Source organism: Chroicocephalus ridibundus, chromosome 2 (genome assembly GCF_963924245.1).
Source record: "Chroicocephalus ridibundus chromosome 2, bChrRid1.1, whole genome shotgun sequence".
Lineage (NCBI taxonomy): Eukaryota > Metazoa > Chordata > Aves > Charadriiformes > Laridae > Chroicocephalus > Chroicocephalus ridibundus.
In genome coordinates this window covers 43,648,019-43,666,291 of record NC_086285.1, presented here as the reverse complement: position 1 = coordinate 43,666,291, position 18,273 = coordinate 43,648,019, and the positions used below count along the sequence as shown (strand labels likewise).

General features: G+C 35.8%; 1 protein-coding gene across 1 annotated transcript in view; it reads left to right on the top strand.

The window, feature by feature from the left end:
• Positions 1–18,273, top strand: part of NEK10 (NIMA related kinase 10) — an 87,170-nt gene that overhangs the window by 52,184 nt on the left and 16,713 nt on the right. The window contains exons 25-28 of the mRNA XM_063325215.1: positions 2,018–2,231; positions 11,212–11,395; positions 11,484–11,570; positions 17,108–17,156. Of these exons, the coding sequence (XP_063181285.1) occupies positions 2,018–2,231; positions 11,212–11,395; positions 11,484–11,570; positions 17,108–17,156 (534 nt within the window). The remainder of the gene's footprint in view (positions 1–2,017; positions 2,232–11,211; positions 11,396–11,483; positions 11,571–17,107; positions 17,157–18,273) is intronic.

The following is an 18,273-nucleotide window of genomic DNA, read 5'->3' as shown; positions in this document are numbered from 1 at the left end:
CTTTCAGAGTAGAACATCAATCTCCTCAGCCTTTAGTCATAAATAAATAATTTCTTTCTAGATGAATGGGAAATGGATTTAGAACTTCTCAGAAATCTTTTATAGCTGACATCGTTCTTGGAAATTTTGACCAATTTCAGGGGATTAAAATAAAAAATTAAAAAGAAAAAAATCAAATGGAACATTTCCCTAGGGTGAAAAACTTGCATCTGTTTAAAGGAAACACAAAATTCTAAGTAAAACAGATTAACAAAGTTATGAAAATTAATGAGATGAATCAATGGATTTGAGCAAATTTAAACAAAAAAAGATTAAAATCAAGAAGTTCAAGTACTGTAAAACATTTTCTCTTTTAGAAATAAAATCATCCTGTGACACTTTCTTTAAAGATGGGTGTTGGGTTAAGTGTATCTGTATGCTAGCTGGTCAGTGGTACTCTGCAGGGAAATCATAGTAAATTGTCAGGTTCACTGGAGTTAACAGATTTAAGACAGTTTATAGTACATGCAGAACTGTCCCTATCAGCTTTCAAGTCCTACACTGCATACAAAATAGTCTGAGGATCTAAAAATAGGCCTAACAGTATACTACTAGTGTTACTAAACAGCTACCTAGGGTGCCTGAAACAAGAACCACAGAACTGTAAAGTAATTTAGGTTGAAAGGGACCCGCGGAGGTCATCTAGTCTGTCTGCTCAAAGCAGATACAATTAGATCTGGTTGTTCACTTCTCATGGTCTTGTCTAGCTGAGTTCTGAATATCTCGAAGGATGGAGATCCCACAACTTCTCTGGGCCCTCTTCAGTGCTTGTCTGCCTTTGGGATTAAAATTATTATTATTAATAATAATAATAATCCCTATATCTAATCAGACTTTCCTGTATTCTAACTTGTGTCTATTGCCTCTTGCACTATCGCTATGCACCCCTAAGAAGGATCTGGCTCCACCTTTTCTATACCCTCCCATTACATAGATAGCAATCAGATCTCTGTGTAGGTGGCCCAGGTCCCTCTGACAGCAAGCCTGGCCCCATTTATCAACTGATCCCTGCAACTTAGTGTTCACAAACCTTCTGAGAATGCACTCCATGCCATCATCTAGGTCATTAATAAAGACATTAAACAGTACTGGCCCCAATATCAGTCCCTGGATGTTGCTACTTCCAGCCACCAGCTGGACTTTGTACTGCTGATGACATCTCTTAGAGCCAGGAAGTTCAGCCAATTATCTACCTACCTTATAGACCTGTGGATATTGTGTAAAAGGCCTTGCTAAAATAAAGCTACCCACAGCATATACTGCTCTCCCCTTGTCCACAGAGCCAGTAATCTTATCATAGAGAGCAATCAGTCTAGTCAGATAGGACTGCTGTTTGGTAAATCCATCCTGGCTGTTCCCAGTCACCTTCTTGTCCTTTGTGTGCTTGGAAATTACTTCCAGGAAATTTGCTCCATTGTTTTCCTAGGGAGTGAGATGAAACTGACTGGCTGGTACCTTTCTAGATCCTTCCTCTCCTCTTGCTCTTCCACTGCTCCTTTGGTGGTTATCTCTAGATTCTTCTCATTCTTTGCATTGTTTGGGGATCTGGTCTCTGTGAAGATCTTGTCATTCTCCTGTAAACCCTCCTGACAGCATGCTCATCTCCTTCACAGCCGCTTTGTTCAGTAGTGCAGCACCTTGACCGGAGCACAGTCCCCACAAGGGAGGCCAGTGTCTCCCCCAGCCTCAGGAAGAGGCAACAAGCACTCCCTAGTGTGTCTGGGAGCACACGGTGGCAGCCCCCCATAGCAGTTCTGTCTGGGTTGGTGCCAAGGATAATTGCTCCGGCTGATACCAGAGAGACTGTGCTCTGTGGTGTGTCAACACCAAGGCTTTACAGTGTCATACTGTCCCACGCAGGCTTGAGCAGAGTGCTGGACAGCGTGACTTGGTACAGACCAGTGCAGAAATGCAGTGGTAGTAAACAGTTTTTTAGAAAGAAGTAATTAGCTTTCAGTAGAGATTTTTCTTTCTGTAGATGCTTGACTCCTGATGCAGAGGCCCGTCCAGACATAGTGGAGGTCAGCTCACTGCTGTCTGATGTGATGATGAAATACCTGGATGTTTTATCCACCTCTCATCTCATGTTGGAGAAGAAACTGGATCGGGAGAGGAGACGAACCGAGAGGTACTTCATGGAGGCTAATCGAAATGCAGTAACCTATCACCATCAGCTTTCCATTTTATCACAAGTAAGTACATGTATTGGCCTTTATTTTTTCTTATCATTGTTTGCCATATCTGAGAAAATAAGGTACAGCAAAGCAGAAAATAAATCAAAATGAAAAGACCAATCCTCTTAGAACGTTTTTCCATGCAGGCTCTTTAATTTATTTTTAATGGGGTACTCATTCATTTTTTGTGGATGTGCTTATGCACATATAACAGCATCTTAAAACCTGGTACCATTCCATGTTGGAAAATGGCATTGTTATGGAGGTACTTGCAGTTTTGATAGATTCTGATAACATTTAATTATTACTGCACACTTGTGAATGGTTTGTGAATAGGAGAATATACACTTGGCTAAGGTGAAACAAATGGATAATCATGTGTATGATTCACGAACAATGACACCTAGAAAATGGAACCTACACAAATATAATTTTTAATTAGAGATTGCTAAATAAAGAACAGTGATGCTGATAAGGTATTTGCTCATGCTTTCTTACTGTCTGATACAGTTCTGCAGAAATGTTTCTTAAAATTCTTCCATTTGCTTCAGGCTGTGTTTTAAGCACCCTTCATGAAGGACATCAGTATTTTACATAATGAACCAAAGTTGTATATGATCTCAGAGAATTTACTTAAAAAATACAAGGACAATGTTTTTGTGTAGTAAAAGCTGACTGTGAAAATCATTGTTATGGTAATTGTGAAGAAAAGTGATAATTTACACGGTTACTCTTGTCTGTCTGAGATTCCTTTTATCAGGGCTTCAGTAGTTTGCATGGGAGAGCCTTTTTGTAGGAAAAAGGTTTTCAGGAACACCTGGTCCTGAACTCATGGATTTTTTTATTTTTTTTTTTTTATTAATACGTTCTGTGTCTTTACCTTCCTGTCCAAACACAAGACTTGTAGAATTTGTTAATAGTTTTTTTTCAGTATTTTTTTGACCTATCACTTCAAGATCATTATTTGTATCGTAACGCTTTTTCTCAATAAAAAGATGCCAAAAGCTTGAGAAAAATTTTAACAAACCACTGTAATTTGAAATGGAAGAGGTACTGAGGTGAAAGGAAGGTTTATACTTTAGTAGGTTTTATACTTTAGCAGGATTTAGACTTCAAAACAGTATGAGAAATTTTCCCTTTATTTTGAGTTTTCTTACCCTACACAGTTGGAAACTTGTTGTATGTCATTATTTTTTCGTACCTTTATATAGTCATTCTCTTGCACATCTGTGATGAAATTTGCCAAAAAAATGTACTATGGATGGAAAGCTGCTTAATTTGGGATTTCTCAACCTAGTTATCCTGTATTTGAGAGAAGAGTGCCCTATCCAGACACTTGTAAGATATGATAGAACTAATAGCTGTACATTGAAGTTATTTGTATAAATACTTGAAAAACACACCTACAAAACAAGAAGGAAAATGCTGCTATTTTGGGGGATAATGGCTAGTCTTCTCAAGGAAGGAATACTCTAATTCTAGTTCCACTCCAGTGGATATTTTTGTATAATAAAAGAAACAGCTACAGCAGGAAGATGTGACAAAGATCCAGAACACTGCAGAAGCTGAGGGGAGTATGGCTTAGTAATGAGAAGTGGAAGACCTAATTGTGCATCCTCGCGGTAAATAAGATAGAATAAATCAGGCTAGCATCTTTCAAATTTCAGAGGAGTGCTACAGGGCTTAGAAAGAGAAGGAGCTGTGTTGTTTCTTTGTTCCTAATATTGTAGGAAAATTTTATGAGGTCGGAGGTTTTCTAATAAAGAGAATAATTATTCCTGAAAAGTTTGACTTTTGAAAAAAGACAATATTCTGACTAGACATACTAGGAAGAATTTCAAGCAGCTGTTCCTGAAATAAAAACTCTGTAAGGTATGGACAACCTAATTCATCTTAGTCAAGGCCTTAGCAATTCCACAGCCAGGTAATTTGTCATTTTTCCATTGTGTCAGAGAATTCAGTGTTTCTGCCACATACTTTGATGTTTTGTTGAAGCCAGCTATCTTACACTTTGTTTTCTTTCTACTAAAATGTACTTATGGCCTCCTTTTTCATCCCAGTTATGTCATATTGTGAATGTTTCTGAAATAAAGAGCATACTATTTATCCTGGTTTATGGAACTAAGCAACAGAGATCTTTTGGAGCCAGAGTGGAATCTGTTTTATAAGTAGCTGATAAGTAGGCAATTGAAAAGCAGGTCAGTAGATGATGTTGGAGAAGTGTAGTTACCTTGCCTGGCAAGTATAGCATAAGATCCGTGCTGGAAAATAATCCTAGTAAAAAGAATCATTATCATCTCCCCACATAAATTCCTAGCTTTCCTTGTTTTCCATAGAAATTTTTGTTTATGTGTGAACAAAAGCAGATGTAGGGAAGAAAGGTGTTTGATAGAGTTAGTGTTTTCAGTTCTGACAGATTAAGGTTGCTGACATAATACAGGGCACAGAGGACCCAAACAAGTAATAATAATAGTAGTAATTATCTCTCACATAGTACCTTTCATTTCAAGGTGGTCAATATTATATTTTCATGCTGTGGGTGGGAAAAGGTGGAGAGGAAAAAGGTAGTTTGTGTAAGGCCACCAAACAGACCGGTGGCAAAGTTGAGTTTTCTGTGTTCCAAGCCAAATTTGAGTCTCAAAACCGTAGTTGATTTAACTAATAATGGAAGTATCTTTCTAATATTTTCCTTTAAAGAGATGAGAGGGTAGCCAAATAATAATTTGATTGCTTTTTTGAGGTATATAGATTTGAAAAATTGAGACATTATTTTGGCTGTTTGCAAAAAGCTGAAAATAAGTCACTTTCATTACTTTCGAAAGATGTATTTGATTACACAGGCATCATCCATTATTGTTTCATTTACTGCATATATCCTGAAGTGTTTTTAACTTGAAAATAAGGCTTAGAAGCCCTTAATAAGCCAGTGTGTTCACATACTGTTTGACATATAAATAGAATAACTTTTTTCTTATTGCCAGATTTTTAATGTAAAATATACCTAAAACAATATAGAATGATGAATATTGAGATCTGTCACATAGTTTGCAGGTGGGAGAGAAAACTGCAAGCATTATAATCGGAGTCTGTCAGATAAAAATATATAATAAAATATGAGCCATTTGTATCTCCTGCTATTCTTATCAGTCAGGTAGTCTATCACATCTGCCCATTTCTAATATATTCTCTGAGAGTAACTTCCTTTTCTTGATGCAGTTTCCTGTCTTCCATTTGTGGCATAAACCTTCATAATCCACCTGTAGATAATTAGGAGTAGATTGTATTATAACTTTCCTAGATTAGTTTAGAAACATGAATGGTGTGTCTAAAGTCTTGAGAAACTTTGGGATTTCTTTCTGTGTTCTTTCTGTCACAAAGACCCTAATGCAAATAATTGTGAAGCATTTTGTAGGAATACCTATAAATACAGAGCATGCTACTGCTCCCACTCTTCTTTATCCCCAGGAACGGGTTTTCTCTATCCCAATCTTTTTCTTCATCCACTGTGGCCAAAGGGGGAAGGGTTAAAGCTCATGGTTTAAGAATCCATGCTTTTGTAACCACCCTGAGACTACTGGCAACTCTTGTAATTAAAAACAGACATAAATTCTCTCATGTTTTTAGAAAAAATGAGAACAGGATCAGAGCTATCTGAAAGGCAAAGAAATACAAAATGATTTAATTGCAGTTTCACCAAGTCATTTCCCCCCATACCCAAATGCAGTTCTGCACCATTGGCAATTGTGCTAATAATCATGTCAGTTTATAAGCATCAGCACATACATTACAAAGTAGTGCTTAATTATCAATTAAATTTGAATTAATCTATTTTTTTTGTTGACTCTGAAAAAGAGATAAAGATTGGATTAATGTTCATTTTAATTTCCTTTTTCTTTTTTTTTAGATATATTATGCTTAATTCAGCCAATCAATGCATAAAAGATTTTTTTTCTTAAAACAACTGTTTTTGTATTGGTTGAAGGAAAGAGTATGTTTGTTTTTAGAATATTTAGAATGCAACAGGTTATTAATATTTCAGCAAAATAGTCCAATCTTTACGATAGGTTAGAATATTCAATTCCTATTTTTATTAAAAATTGATTCTTAAAAAAAATTTAAAAATTATTAAAACCAATGAATGATTGTGCCTGTCTGTGCGCAGCTGCATACAATTCCCATTGCATTGGAAATGAGTGGGACCTCGGGAATGTCATGAAAGCTTAGCATTCCACAAATTGTTTTCTTCTTCCAGCTTTCACTCCATTGATTTTGTTCTGACACCATTCTGTCTTGGCATTTATGAAGCAGGTACTGGAATTAAAGTTTAAATGTTAGAAATTACAGTTGATGGGATAAGAAGAAAGTAACCTTTTTAGATTTATACTGTTTATGTTTGGAGAATAAAATAGTTATGCAAAAACTGCTTTGCAGGTGTAATTTTTTTAAGAGTTGCTGAATGTAGAAAATAGTCATCACAGCCAAGTTACTACCTGTGAAAATATGTGATCAAACCATTAAGGACAAACCCATAATATGATTAATTCAGCTTCAATTTGTTAGTGCGTCAAAGTACTTTAATAGAATCATGGAATATATGGCAGGAAGAGTTGTCAGAGATTGTCTTGTCCGTCTCCAAGCCTTAGAGCTACCTGTCACTCCTGACAGGTATTTGACCAGTCATTCATAAAAATGTCAAGTGATAGAAAGTCTCTCCCAAGACAAACTATGCCAAATTGGGGAACAGTTTGGAACTGGCAGAAATGCAAAAACTGCCTTCACAGGCAGCAACCACATGTCTGAATGAGTCTTGTTTTTTTTTCTGTCTGAAGATAGTGCCTGGAAAACCATGAGGATGCCTGAAGCACTGTCAGAAGAAATCCTGGGCATACCCAGAGCACACGTACACTGTGGTGTACACCGTATCTGCAGTTAGTCTGATAGTTGCTGAAAATGTCGGTCTCGCTTTGTATGCCTGACAGAGTAGATCTGTTATGTATGTCTTGTTTCCAGGAGATATTAGATGGACTTACGCATGTGTGCATACGGGATATATATGACACTTGAAATTTTCAGACCTGCTCGTAAGTGTCATATAATTGCTCTGAGAGCACTAGGTCCCGAATGTCCCCAGAACACTGCATTTACTGAGCCACATGCAAACCTGTTGCATAGTGTATGAACACTTACTTCTCTCTGCAGGATCTTAGATAGATGCAATAGTTGAGCACTTAATTACTGTTAGATGGTCTTAAAGTCTAGCCTAAATTTTATTTGTTGCAGCTTAAGCTGCTTACTTTTTGTCCTCCCCACAGTGGAAATACGTAAGAGTTACTTTTTTCTCTTACATGTTATATCACTCCTCTGTAATTTTTTTCTTTGGATTGAATAATCAAATTCTGTCGGCCTTACTTTGTTATTTGTGTTTTGTAGACCTCTGATTATTCTCATTTCTCTCCTTTGCTGTCTCTCCACATTTTTGAAGTGTAGTGTTCAAAACTGGACACAATTACTCCAACCGAGAACCTTATTGGTACCAAATAGACAGATTACCCAGTCCTTAGAGATGATTCTCTTCTTTTACATCCCAATATGACGTTTCCTTTTCATAACGGCGTGGTATTGTTGAGTCATGCTCTGTTTCTGGTGCACCAAAATCCCCATATCTTTTCCTGTAGAGCTGCTGTCTGACCAGTCCTTCCGCAGTCTATGCATTTGTACAGTTGTTTCTCCCTGCTTGTAGAACTTTGCATTCTCTCTATTTAAACTTCATCATTTCTTTCAGTTTCTCCGGTTTATCAAAACTTTCTTTGAAACCTATTGTCACTTGTACTAATGCAAAACTGTGAATGATGTATATGCTGTAATATGATATGTGATGTGAATGTATCACGGTCTATGCACATTTAATAAGCAGTCTATCCATCCCATTATGCAGATTATGATTGTAGTTCAGTGACAACACTGCATGGTTTTGGAACAAGGTCAGAAGGGAGCCTGAGAAATTGTGCTCACTACCCATTTTCAGTTTAACAAACACTCAAAGTAGTTACCAAGTTGAGTACAATTTTTATGGTCAATTGTACAGCCAAGTGATCGTGATTTTGTCTAGGTCGCACTTCCCTAGCTTTCTTGTAAGATATCATGAGAAACATTGACAAAAGCCTTACTAAAACCATTATAACTAACATCTACTTTTTGTTCCCAATGCACAATAGCTGTCACCCTGTTACAGAAACACGCACATTGGTTTAGTATGTTTTTTTTTTTCCCCCTCCTGACAATTTCGTGTTAGCTGTTACTCATTTTATTGCTATCTTCTAGTTTTTTATAAATAGTTTAATGGTGGAAGTAGTTCTGTTTTTTTTTTCCCTTGAAATAGAAATTCAACTGAGTCGTATAATGCTGTAATTACTTGTATCTAATAAAAAAGATTAATTAAACACTGTTTGCAAATGCCACTAGAGAGCTCTATATTTCTTGAAGACAGAAAAGTTAATTCTTCTGGACAGCAAGATGGCAAAACAGAGCTAAACAATAGATTTTATTTTTTTTGACAGTGTTAACTTTAATTTATAAAGATTAGGTTTCTGTTGGAAGTTGAAAAGACCAGTTTAGGTTTCATGTTTCCAAAAATAAAGTATATCTGATTTTACAGTGGTGATGGTGACCAGTGAAGAGAGAGATAGTGCAAGTGTACAGGATATGAATGAAGAGTCTCGCTTGTAGACAGAGATTTTTCTTCATGGCTAGGACACAAATTTCAAGTGTTTCCAGAGATGCTTTTGCTCAGTCATAAAGAAAGATGAATCCTGGAAAAAAATTTTAATTGGTTTATAATTTGAACATTTTTTTCCACAGGGGCACTTTTCCACTTAGATTTCCTTTTGAACTCTGTTTGTTTATCTAGAAGGTAAAGTCTGTTTCAACAAATTGGCAAGTAATCTGACCCATGGGGAAACCGAGGCACTAGTTTATTATGAAAATGTGAAAATAAACTGGATCAACTGATGAAGCCTCCAGAAAGATTTGTAAAATACTGGACTCTAGAATCAAGTGTAGGTATGAGCACAGTTCAAATGAATATATATCAACCTAACTCACGTTTCAATGTTTGTGGTGTTTTGAATCTCCCACTGTTTCATGGATTTCTTCGAAGGATAAGTGTATGGACAGGTTATAGCTTTACAGCTTATATAACTGCTTTAGGGCTTTAGAATACATTTCACTGATCTCTGAACAGTTTCTATAGCAGGTCTGATGATTAATTTTATCATGAGGTCTACAGAATTCAGTTCATGCATTTCAAACAGATTTTCTTTCTTGATGTGGCAGTTGGATCTGACACCAATTGGTAACAGCAGTCTTTTTGATCTTTTTTTTCCCCCCCTGAGGTCCCCATGATTTACAAGTTATTGTTAACAATTAGTCATTTGAGTGTGAGGTTCAGTATTGGCAATGTTGGAAGGAATTTTAAGTTTGAAATGTCCATGCTGTTTGACCCGTCTCTCTCTGTACTTTGTTTTCTTTCATGTGGAACAGGTGAATTGGTTCTCTTTGGTAATTGTGCACTGACTGTTCAGGGCACAATAAGTGTGCTCATGTGCCATGACTAGACTGCTCTTTTTAAGTGATCTTGAGAATCATCGTTAGTAGTTGCCATACTGTGGTACACCACAGTCATTGCTATTGTGGCATCTTGGACATAAGCTCGGTCCAGTACTTAAGTATAAAATTATCTTTCCCCACCCGAATTTTAAGAGAAAAGGTTGACAAGGCATCTCTTACAAGTTAAGTTATAGTTTTGGGAATAGAACAAAAGATAGGGAAATAAGTGAAGCAGACCATTACACAGGCAGAGGTATAGTCAGTGCTCAGGGGTGCAATTAGGTTTCTGAGGGAGGAAGGGTTTCTAGTGCACCCATTCTGCTGTGTCCCAGTAAGGTCAAAATACTTCATGGGAAAAACTTTGGAAGAACATTGTCTTAGATACAGGCCAAATTGTCTTTGACACACTTGGTAAGAATATAAGTATTTAGGAATGTATTATCTCCTGAAATTACTTTAATATTAAAGATACTCACTTGTTTAATCTGATATATTTGTGTGATATATCTCCTCTTCTCCTTTATCGCACTTTGCTCTGACAAGATAAAGTAAAAAGAAGCATGAATTTATTTACGCACAACAGAAACAATACAAGAAGACTTAGAACAATATATAAAGAGATCATAAAAACAGTCTGCCTTCAAAATATGTTGCATTAAGGTAGAAGCAATAACAGAAATCAGGGTTCTCTATTCTTTCCAGAAAAGCTATAAACATTGACAGCAGCAGAAGCAGAATTTTATACTCATTAAAGAACCCCATGCTACAAACAAGATTCAGCACTTAAGTGTTACAGGAAAATTATTTATATACCATGTTTTGATTTTCTTAGCTCTGCTTTGGTAATGCCGGTCAGCGTTTGGTCAGTTCAGCCTTGGGGAGTCTCTCTAGCATCACATCATATGAAGTCCACTTCGTATCTTGCTACCATCTTGACTGTTGTACAGGTTTTGCATTGCCCAGAACTAGTCTGCTGTTTATTATCTAAGCTGGAAGAGAGTAAATCTCCCATTGCTTGTGTCTGGGAACCTACTATCTTTGTCCAGTCTTTTATTTTTTGTATTGTTCAGTATATCTTTCTGGTCTGGCATTTATTTCATTTTTTTCCACTTTCAGTGCTTGTTATGAAAAGACCTTAATCAAGAAAAAAGATTCCTTTTATGTAAAGGCTAGAAATAATTTGTTTAGATTAAGAGTTTGAAAGTTTTGCTCTAAATTTAGAACCAGTAACTGAACCAGGTACCATGCAATCCTGGACTAACAGCTGAGTGGGAACAAAAAGTATATTTTTATCTGTGTGTGTATACACAAGTGACACTTTCATTTGCAGATTTTCTGATGAGTGCTGGATAAGGACAATATGTAACGCTTCCTTTTTGTTCTTTGTTGTCAGAAAAATTACGAGAAGTTGAGTCTTCATAACAGGAGCAGTGGAGCAGCCAGTTGCAAAAGTGATTTTTCAGAAAAAAATGACCTCCTAGCTGAAAGCTGTCAATCTGCATGTGGAAAAGATGAGGAAAGAACATATGAAGAAATCCTGGTAGAGGATCACAGCACTTCAGAGAACTCTGAGAAAGGTAGACATTAGCAAAAGAACCATCAGAAATACTATTATGCTGGTCAGAGGTGGGTTAAAAGCTTCTTTGCTTTCATTTTTATGCACAGATATGTTATCTGAATTAGATGATGAGCTGGACGTATTGGACAACTCAAGCAGCTCCAGTTCAAGTAATTGGAAAGAGTCTGCTATTGGTAAGAATCATTAAGAATGAAACGTACACAACTTTCTAATAGCAAAGTAGTTATCTATTCCAAAATATTAGGGTATTTCATGATTTGTTGCAAGTTCATTATCTGTTGTGGGTGCTAAAGAAAAGAAAAATAAAATAACCGCTTCCGTGGCAGCTATTTCCAGTGTAATACATTTTGCATCACAGTCTTTGTGTAGCTTGTTCCTGTGTTTTGCAGTAATGGCTATGAAAACTGGAATATTATTGGGCAACTTGCCAAAAAAGGTGTTTTTAGATTTGAAGCATAAGATAATTAGTGTTGATAAGAAACAGAAGGAAGACAGTTTGAAAACTTTTGTCTCAGTAACAATAGTGCTATGCAAATGAATAAATGGAGTGCCCTGTTAGAGGGTGTAAAAAAGAAACTTGAAAGAGGCAACCTTTAGCTGTCTAGATGTATTGACTGAATGGAACTGAAGGATTGCTTAATGATCATATTTGAATTAGGAAGGGATTATGTGACAAAACATAGCATTAATTCTGCCCGTAGTTATTTATGGTAATCAGATAGGAAAGCACCAGCTGTGTTGGGTATTAAGTAATAGTTTTCTGGATTATATTCTGAATATGAAAATTAAAAAAAAAAAGAGATGTGAAACATCTGTAACCACTGTGAGCTACCTACTAAATTATGAGCTACTATGATCTACCTGTTAAATGGGATGGGATTCTGATTAGAGAAAATCAAAGAGCATTTTATACTAGAAGAAAAAGACTGATATTAGAGCTGAGCAAAATTTGAGATTTGCATTCATCCCCTGAAGTTCTGATAGAAAGTCTGTGGGTGATTTAAATTCTGCTTTCAAAAGGTAAAGGGAGCGTAGTTGTCTGAAGATCAACAAATATTATTATTGCAAGGTTGCAGGCTTCAAAAAATGTAGAATAACATTATTTACCTGTTTGTAGTCCTATTTGCTGTCTGGATTTCCTTCAGATTTTGGCCTAGGTACTGAAGAAATATGGATGCTTTTAATTGAAATGTCTAGCCAAAGAAATGATTTGATAATTCTACTTAAAACCCATTAATGTGATTTGCTATTGTAAATGGATAGCTTGCGTACAGGCTGGAGGACCTGCAGCTAACCAGCCCTGAGTTTATTGTCAAAGTTTTCTTTAAAAAACTTTATCTGTTACTTTCTCGTGCTAAGAGACTAACAAGAGAAGTTTACAGGGTACAGGGAAGCCTGGTCTGACTGTGGGAGGGGGCTGCATAGAGGAACCTCTTGAAGAAAAGCAGCCTATGGAGGCAATGTTCTATTTTGGTGTTTATGCTGAAGAATAACACATTGTGCATCTCCCAGAAATGTAATTCTTTGTGGGCTAGTTCAGCATTGTACACAGACATTTGAAATCTTTGTGTAGTTTGTAATTTGCCACACCAAAAGCATTACTGTTAATGATTTCCTTATTGTTAATTTTTCTTTGTTAAGATTTGGACATTAACAAAACATCAACTTTTTCTAATGTTGAAATATTTTTGTGCCAGGTTTCCATTGATTTAATGAAATATTTTAAGTGGAAAGATCCAGTCAGTTCCTATTAATCCCAGTAACTTTAATCAGCATTTCTAGAAGTTGTTGTCCATTTTCCTCTGAGCATGCACTTTAATAGTTATATAGATACTTCAGGATTGCTTTTTCAGTAAAATAATTCTGAAGTCGTATGTTCTTAGATCACCTGTAATTTCTTCTTAATGCTGAAGTTAGCATTGTAGGTCAGTTGTAATTAATGCTTGCAAATTAATTAATGCTGGAAAATTAATGCTGGAAAATCGACCAACTTTCATCTAGCTAACTTGGAAACTGTTAACATGAAAATACGAGTTTCAGTTAAGGGTATATTGATCAGGGTCTTGAAAGGGTTTGTCTAATCGTGCTGCCGTCACATCACTTTCAGAGAAAACATGATCTGCAAAAGTAGAAAAATACCGCTCTAATTTAAAACCGGGATGGTATTTTGTAAAAAGGTGTGATAATGCTGAGTTGTTCAGTGGCACAGAAGCTGGTACGCATGTGAGTGACAGTGTGGTTAGCTTTTTTTATGGTCCACTAATTTTCATAATATTTTTAATAATTTTACATACCCTGTGCTTTTCAATTATGCTTTAAGAAAAGGATTATTGTAGACAATGTAGTTCTACAAGACCAGCTCCTTTAACAACTCCTAAGAGTTTAAATATTTACTCTGTATCTGGGAACACCTTTTAGAAAATATTTTTTGTTTCCTTGAATCCTGTTCATTTACACTGCAATCAGGGCAATGTCCTAAATACATTGAAAGACTAGTTCTGTGTAAAATATGCTATTAGAAAACCCTGTTCCCTAGGGTTTTATGTATTTGCCCTCTGACCTTCTTCACAATAAAAAGGTAAGCGTACAATAGGTCCCTTTCAGAATTGCTCCCCTGCTAGCTTTTCATGAGGCTACGAAGTCTCAATGCACAGTCCGGTTGTTGTGCTGTATCTTGCTTAGGGTTTTTTCTGTTACCTCATAATTTAGTATATGTTTCCAGTATTGGAGGAATCTCTGAACTTATCTAACCCGTGACTAATAAGCAAATATGTGGAGATGCAGGACTCCTTTCCTCGCAAAAATTTCTGCAATGCAATAGTATTCAGAGTTACCGTGTAATGAAGAGATCACAGATTTGCCAGAAGAATATTCTAGTGATGTAACTCTAGAAAGGCCTCCTATTTCTTTCTTTGAACTTTTAGAAAAACTACTTGTTTACACAGTGCCAGGACTTGAGTCTTGTGCAGGTAATGCTCAAAGCAGTCAAAAGTATCCAGTTGAATAACTGGGGATTTCTAGAACTAGGTTACTCTCAAAATAGGAATTCTGCATGTTGTACGCAGCAAATGATTGAGCTCTGAGTTTAGGTCATCACTTAGCTCCAAATTTAACTATTTTTGAGGATAACAACAAACACAGTAGGAGAAAAATACCCATTCAGTAATGTCACTTGCTGTCCAGAACTAGTAGTTTCGTTCAAAATTTGGGCTTAATTGCAGGCAGCTACCTTCTATCTTGCAAGTTCTGTGATCACAGAGATTTTTTTTTTTTTTTTTAATTCAGATCACTTACATTCTTTGCATCTGATGATTTTAGAAGTTTTCTTTTCTTTAAGTAAAACATTTAGATATTTTGGAAGTCTTGGGGCAAGATCGTCTCACATCTGCTATATATGGTTCTTTAGATTGTGAAGGGAAAGCTTACGAAATTTGCTGAAAATTATTATTGCATCAAGGAACCTATAATTTGCACAATGGGTTTTCTGTTAAGAATCTGGGAGATGTTACAGTGTTTTGTAGGCTTGTTTTTCCCAATTTAACTATGTCTAAGATTCAGATTACTAATAAGTATTTTCCTAACTTTAGCATATGAATCAGAAAATACTGCATCTCTGCTGTGTACAGTGAGTGGTGAGGCAGACTCTCTGGTGTGAAATATCATGCACTTGTAAATACACTCATAAGCAGATTAGCAAGTCAAATGTGGTGAGTCATCAAACTGATCAAGCAAATTTGGATATGAGCCCTTTACTGATAGAGAGACCGTTTATTTGAAGCAGCGAAAGGGTATAGTATTTCAAATCCAATTTTGTGTATGAATACTTTGAAAGGGGAGCTGTTTTTAAAATTTTAGCAAACAGCTGTGTTCAAACTTAGCCTTTCTAGCCAAGTGGCTTCTGTTACAGGTTTTCTCGCATATATGCCTATAATATATTATCGACTTTGTTATAACAGAGTGTCTGAGGTTGTAACTCAAAATTCTTACACCAAGCAACAAGACTTAGGTTCAGTCAGAGCTTCTGCTTTTGTATTTGCATTATTGTGTCTGCATCCTAAGCAGGTAAAATATCTGTTCCTTGGCACAGTCATATTTTTTCATTTTCAAAGGCCTTCTTTACTTTCTAGACAGTGGACACTCTATTTTCCTATCTATTTTTCTGTCTCAGTGTTAAAGTTAATTGAACTATCTTTGCTTCTATAATGGCCTAGTTTATTTGCTATTACTGTTATTAACAGTTGATATTAACAGCTATCAACTGTTCTTATCAAACCTTCTTTTGGCCTAACTACGACAGAGTTTTAACATCTGTCTTGGTAAGCAAAGCATTAGCAAGGAATAAAATACTGTTGCTTTTTCTTTCATTACCTCTCTGTCTGTCTGTGTATTTTCTTTTTAGGGAGACAGATTTGGCCTAAAGATGTATAATTTCTTTTGGTTTTAAAGTGAATTCTGTGTAACAGATGCAAGCCTCCTTCAGGATTTTTTTTTTTTTAAATTCAGAGGATCTCAGAAAAGTAAGAAAACCAGACACACTATATTTCAGAGCATGACAGAAAGTGTGTTTTGAACACAAAGAAAAGATTTAAGACTCTCAGAAATGTGTTTGATCTCTAAAAGACCTCTACCTCTAGAACTAGTATAACTGCGGTTACATGACCAACAATGGGAAAACTAGTATAAGTTTGGCATAAAATCTTTTTTTTTCTTAGCTACTATTTGAGTGATTAGATGCCTCTGTTCTTGTTCTGTAATAATGCTTATGATGTTACTAATGTTGAAAAAACATGTCATGTAGACAAGGATGCAGGGTATTATATTAAATGCATTAATTATAAGGGAAAGTTGTTGAAGAATTTACTAATCTTACTAGGCAGACTTTCAGTTAACTGAAAAATCTTTTGATTTAAACATACGCTTAGTCCTCATTCAAAATGAGATGCCATTTGTAGGAGAGAGTGCTCTCATATGTCAAAATTACCATCAAATAAATGGTTTTACAGGAATGTTTGAAGACAGATGCTTAAGACAGATACTTGCTTTAATATGATGCTTTCCAAATGCATAAATAATAATTATCATCAATCATTACCCCTCCCTCTTCCCATTTTTTAGCACTGTGAAATAAATTACATAAATGTTTTGGTTCAGTTTTATTGCTGATTTGATGTTTGACAAATAACTGGTCATACCCCTTTCTTCAAGGTCTTAAAATCAGTAGGATTATTTAAGAAGTAAGGTATTGCGTATGTAGTAGTTTGAATAGTTAGCTAACAGAATGGCAGCAATAAAACTCCGGTAGAACAAGATTTAGACAACCCATCAAAGGTCCTCTGAGAAAGTAGGTAAATTTTCTAGCTGTTTATTCAGACTAGAGACAATTTTGTGGCTAGGGTGGTAGCTGTAACTATAGTAATTTAATGCAAATCCAGATATATCTTCTGTGGACATCTAGTCAGTATGTATTATTAGTTTCTGTGAAATTCTGAAAATATTTATTAAAATACTATGCAGGGCTGAAAATTTAGTTATGATGCAAGCAAATCTTTGATACATCAAACATCAACTCCATAGTCAAATGGGGATTTGGAGTTTGTTTGACACTGCTTTAAAAAAGTTATTTTGACACCATGTCTGGGAAATAAAACATATTAACATGTATGCATGTATTTTATTTGAGGCAGCGATAATATTTATGCATTTGTTTCAGGTATAATTAAACGAAGTTTTAGTGCTTCTGAAAGACAACCTCAGAATAGGTAGGTAAAATTTATGATTTTAATATAGATTATATAATTGATCATTATTATGATCAATTCCAGTTGTTCATTTCACAGTAGAACAACTGAGAGGTTGCCTTTATGAAACATTCCCTTACTTATCACTACAACTTCATTTTATCTCAGCCTATGACACTCAATCTGCTTGAGGATATTGTTAGAGGGTGTTTGCACACAGAATCTTTACGTGAGTAATTTAAGGGCTGGCATTAAACTGAGAAATAGTTTTAAAAGTGCACCTTGCTATATCAGCTTAAACTGACACTAGTTGGGTAGCCAAGTTCTGGGTTTGCATTTTTAAGCAGCTGTTTTTCCATAGAAAAATGTGTTTGTGCATTTGTTAGTGTATAGTAGTATCTTGTCCCTTTGAACTCCTCTAGACCTTCTATATAAACGTAGATACCAATCTTTGGAATTCTGGAGTCCTCATTTCTTTCAAAAAGGAAACAAATTGAAACAGAATATGGCATGGCCATCCCTATTCTCCTTCTAAATGTCTTTCCTTTTTCTTCTGTTATTTATTCAGAAATGCATCAAAGACATTCTTGACCGACCATTATTTTTTTCTGTTCTCCTCGGCACCACTCTTATTCATAGACTCTACTCTTTGTTTCTTCATTTTTGCTTTTCTTTCACATCTGAAAAAAGCCCCAAATCACTCTTGGCTCCATCTGCCTCCTAAGTAATTTCTTCCTCTTACCTTTAAGTTAACTAAGCAAGTATCTATAATAATGGTATTGATTCCTCTCCCCTTTTTCTCCACAGACCCTGTTTGAGCCAGCTTTCACTTAAGGAATATTGCTGTAGCAACTCTTACTAAGCTGTTTAATTCCTTTATTTTCTTGATCTGCTATTTACCATTGGCGCTATCTTTGTCTTCTTAAAATCATGCTTTTCTGAATCTTCTGACTTTCCTTTTCTAATTCTCCCCCTATCTTTTGAAACTATTCTTAAGGACCATGCAGACGGATATTAGTTTATCTGTTCATCTGATTTCCTCTGAATGTTACACATGGCTTTATCACTGATTCTCTTCTCTTTTCTTCTGCATCTTGTCTTTGCCTGTACAAATGTGTCCACTCATTCATCTACCTGC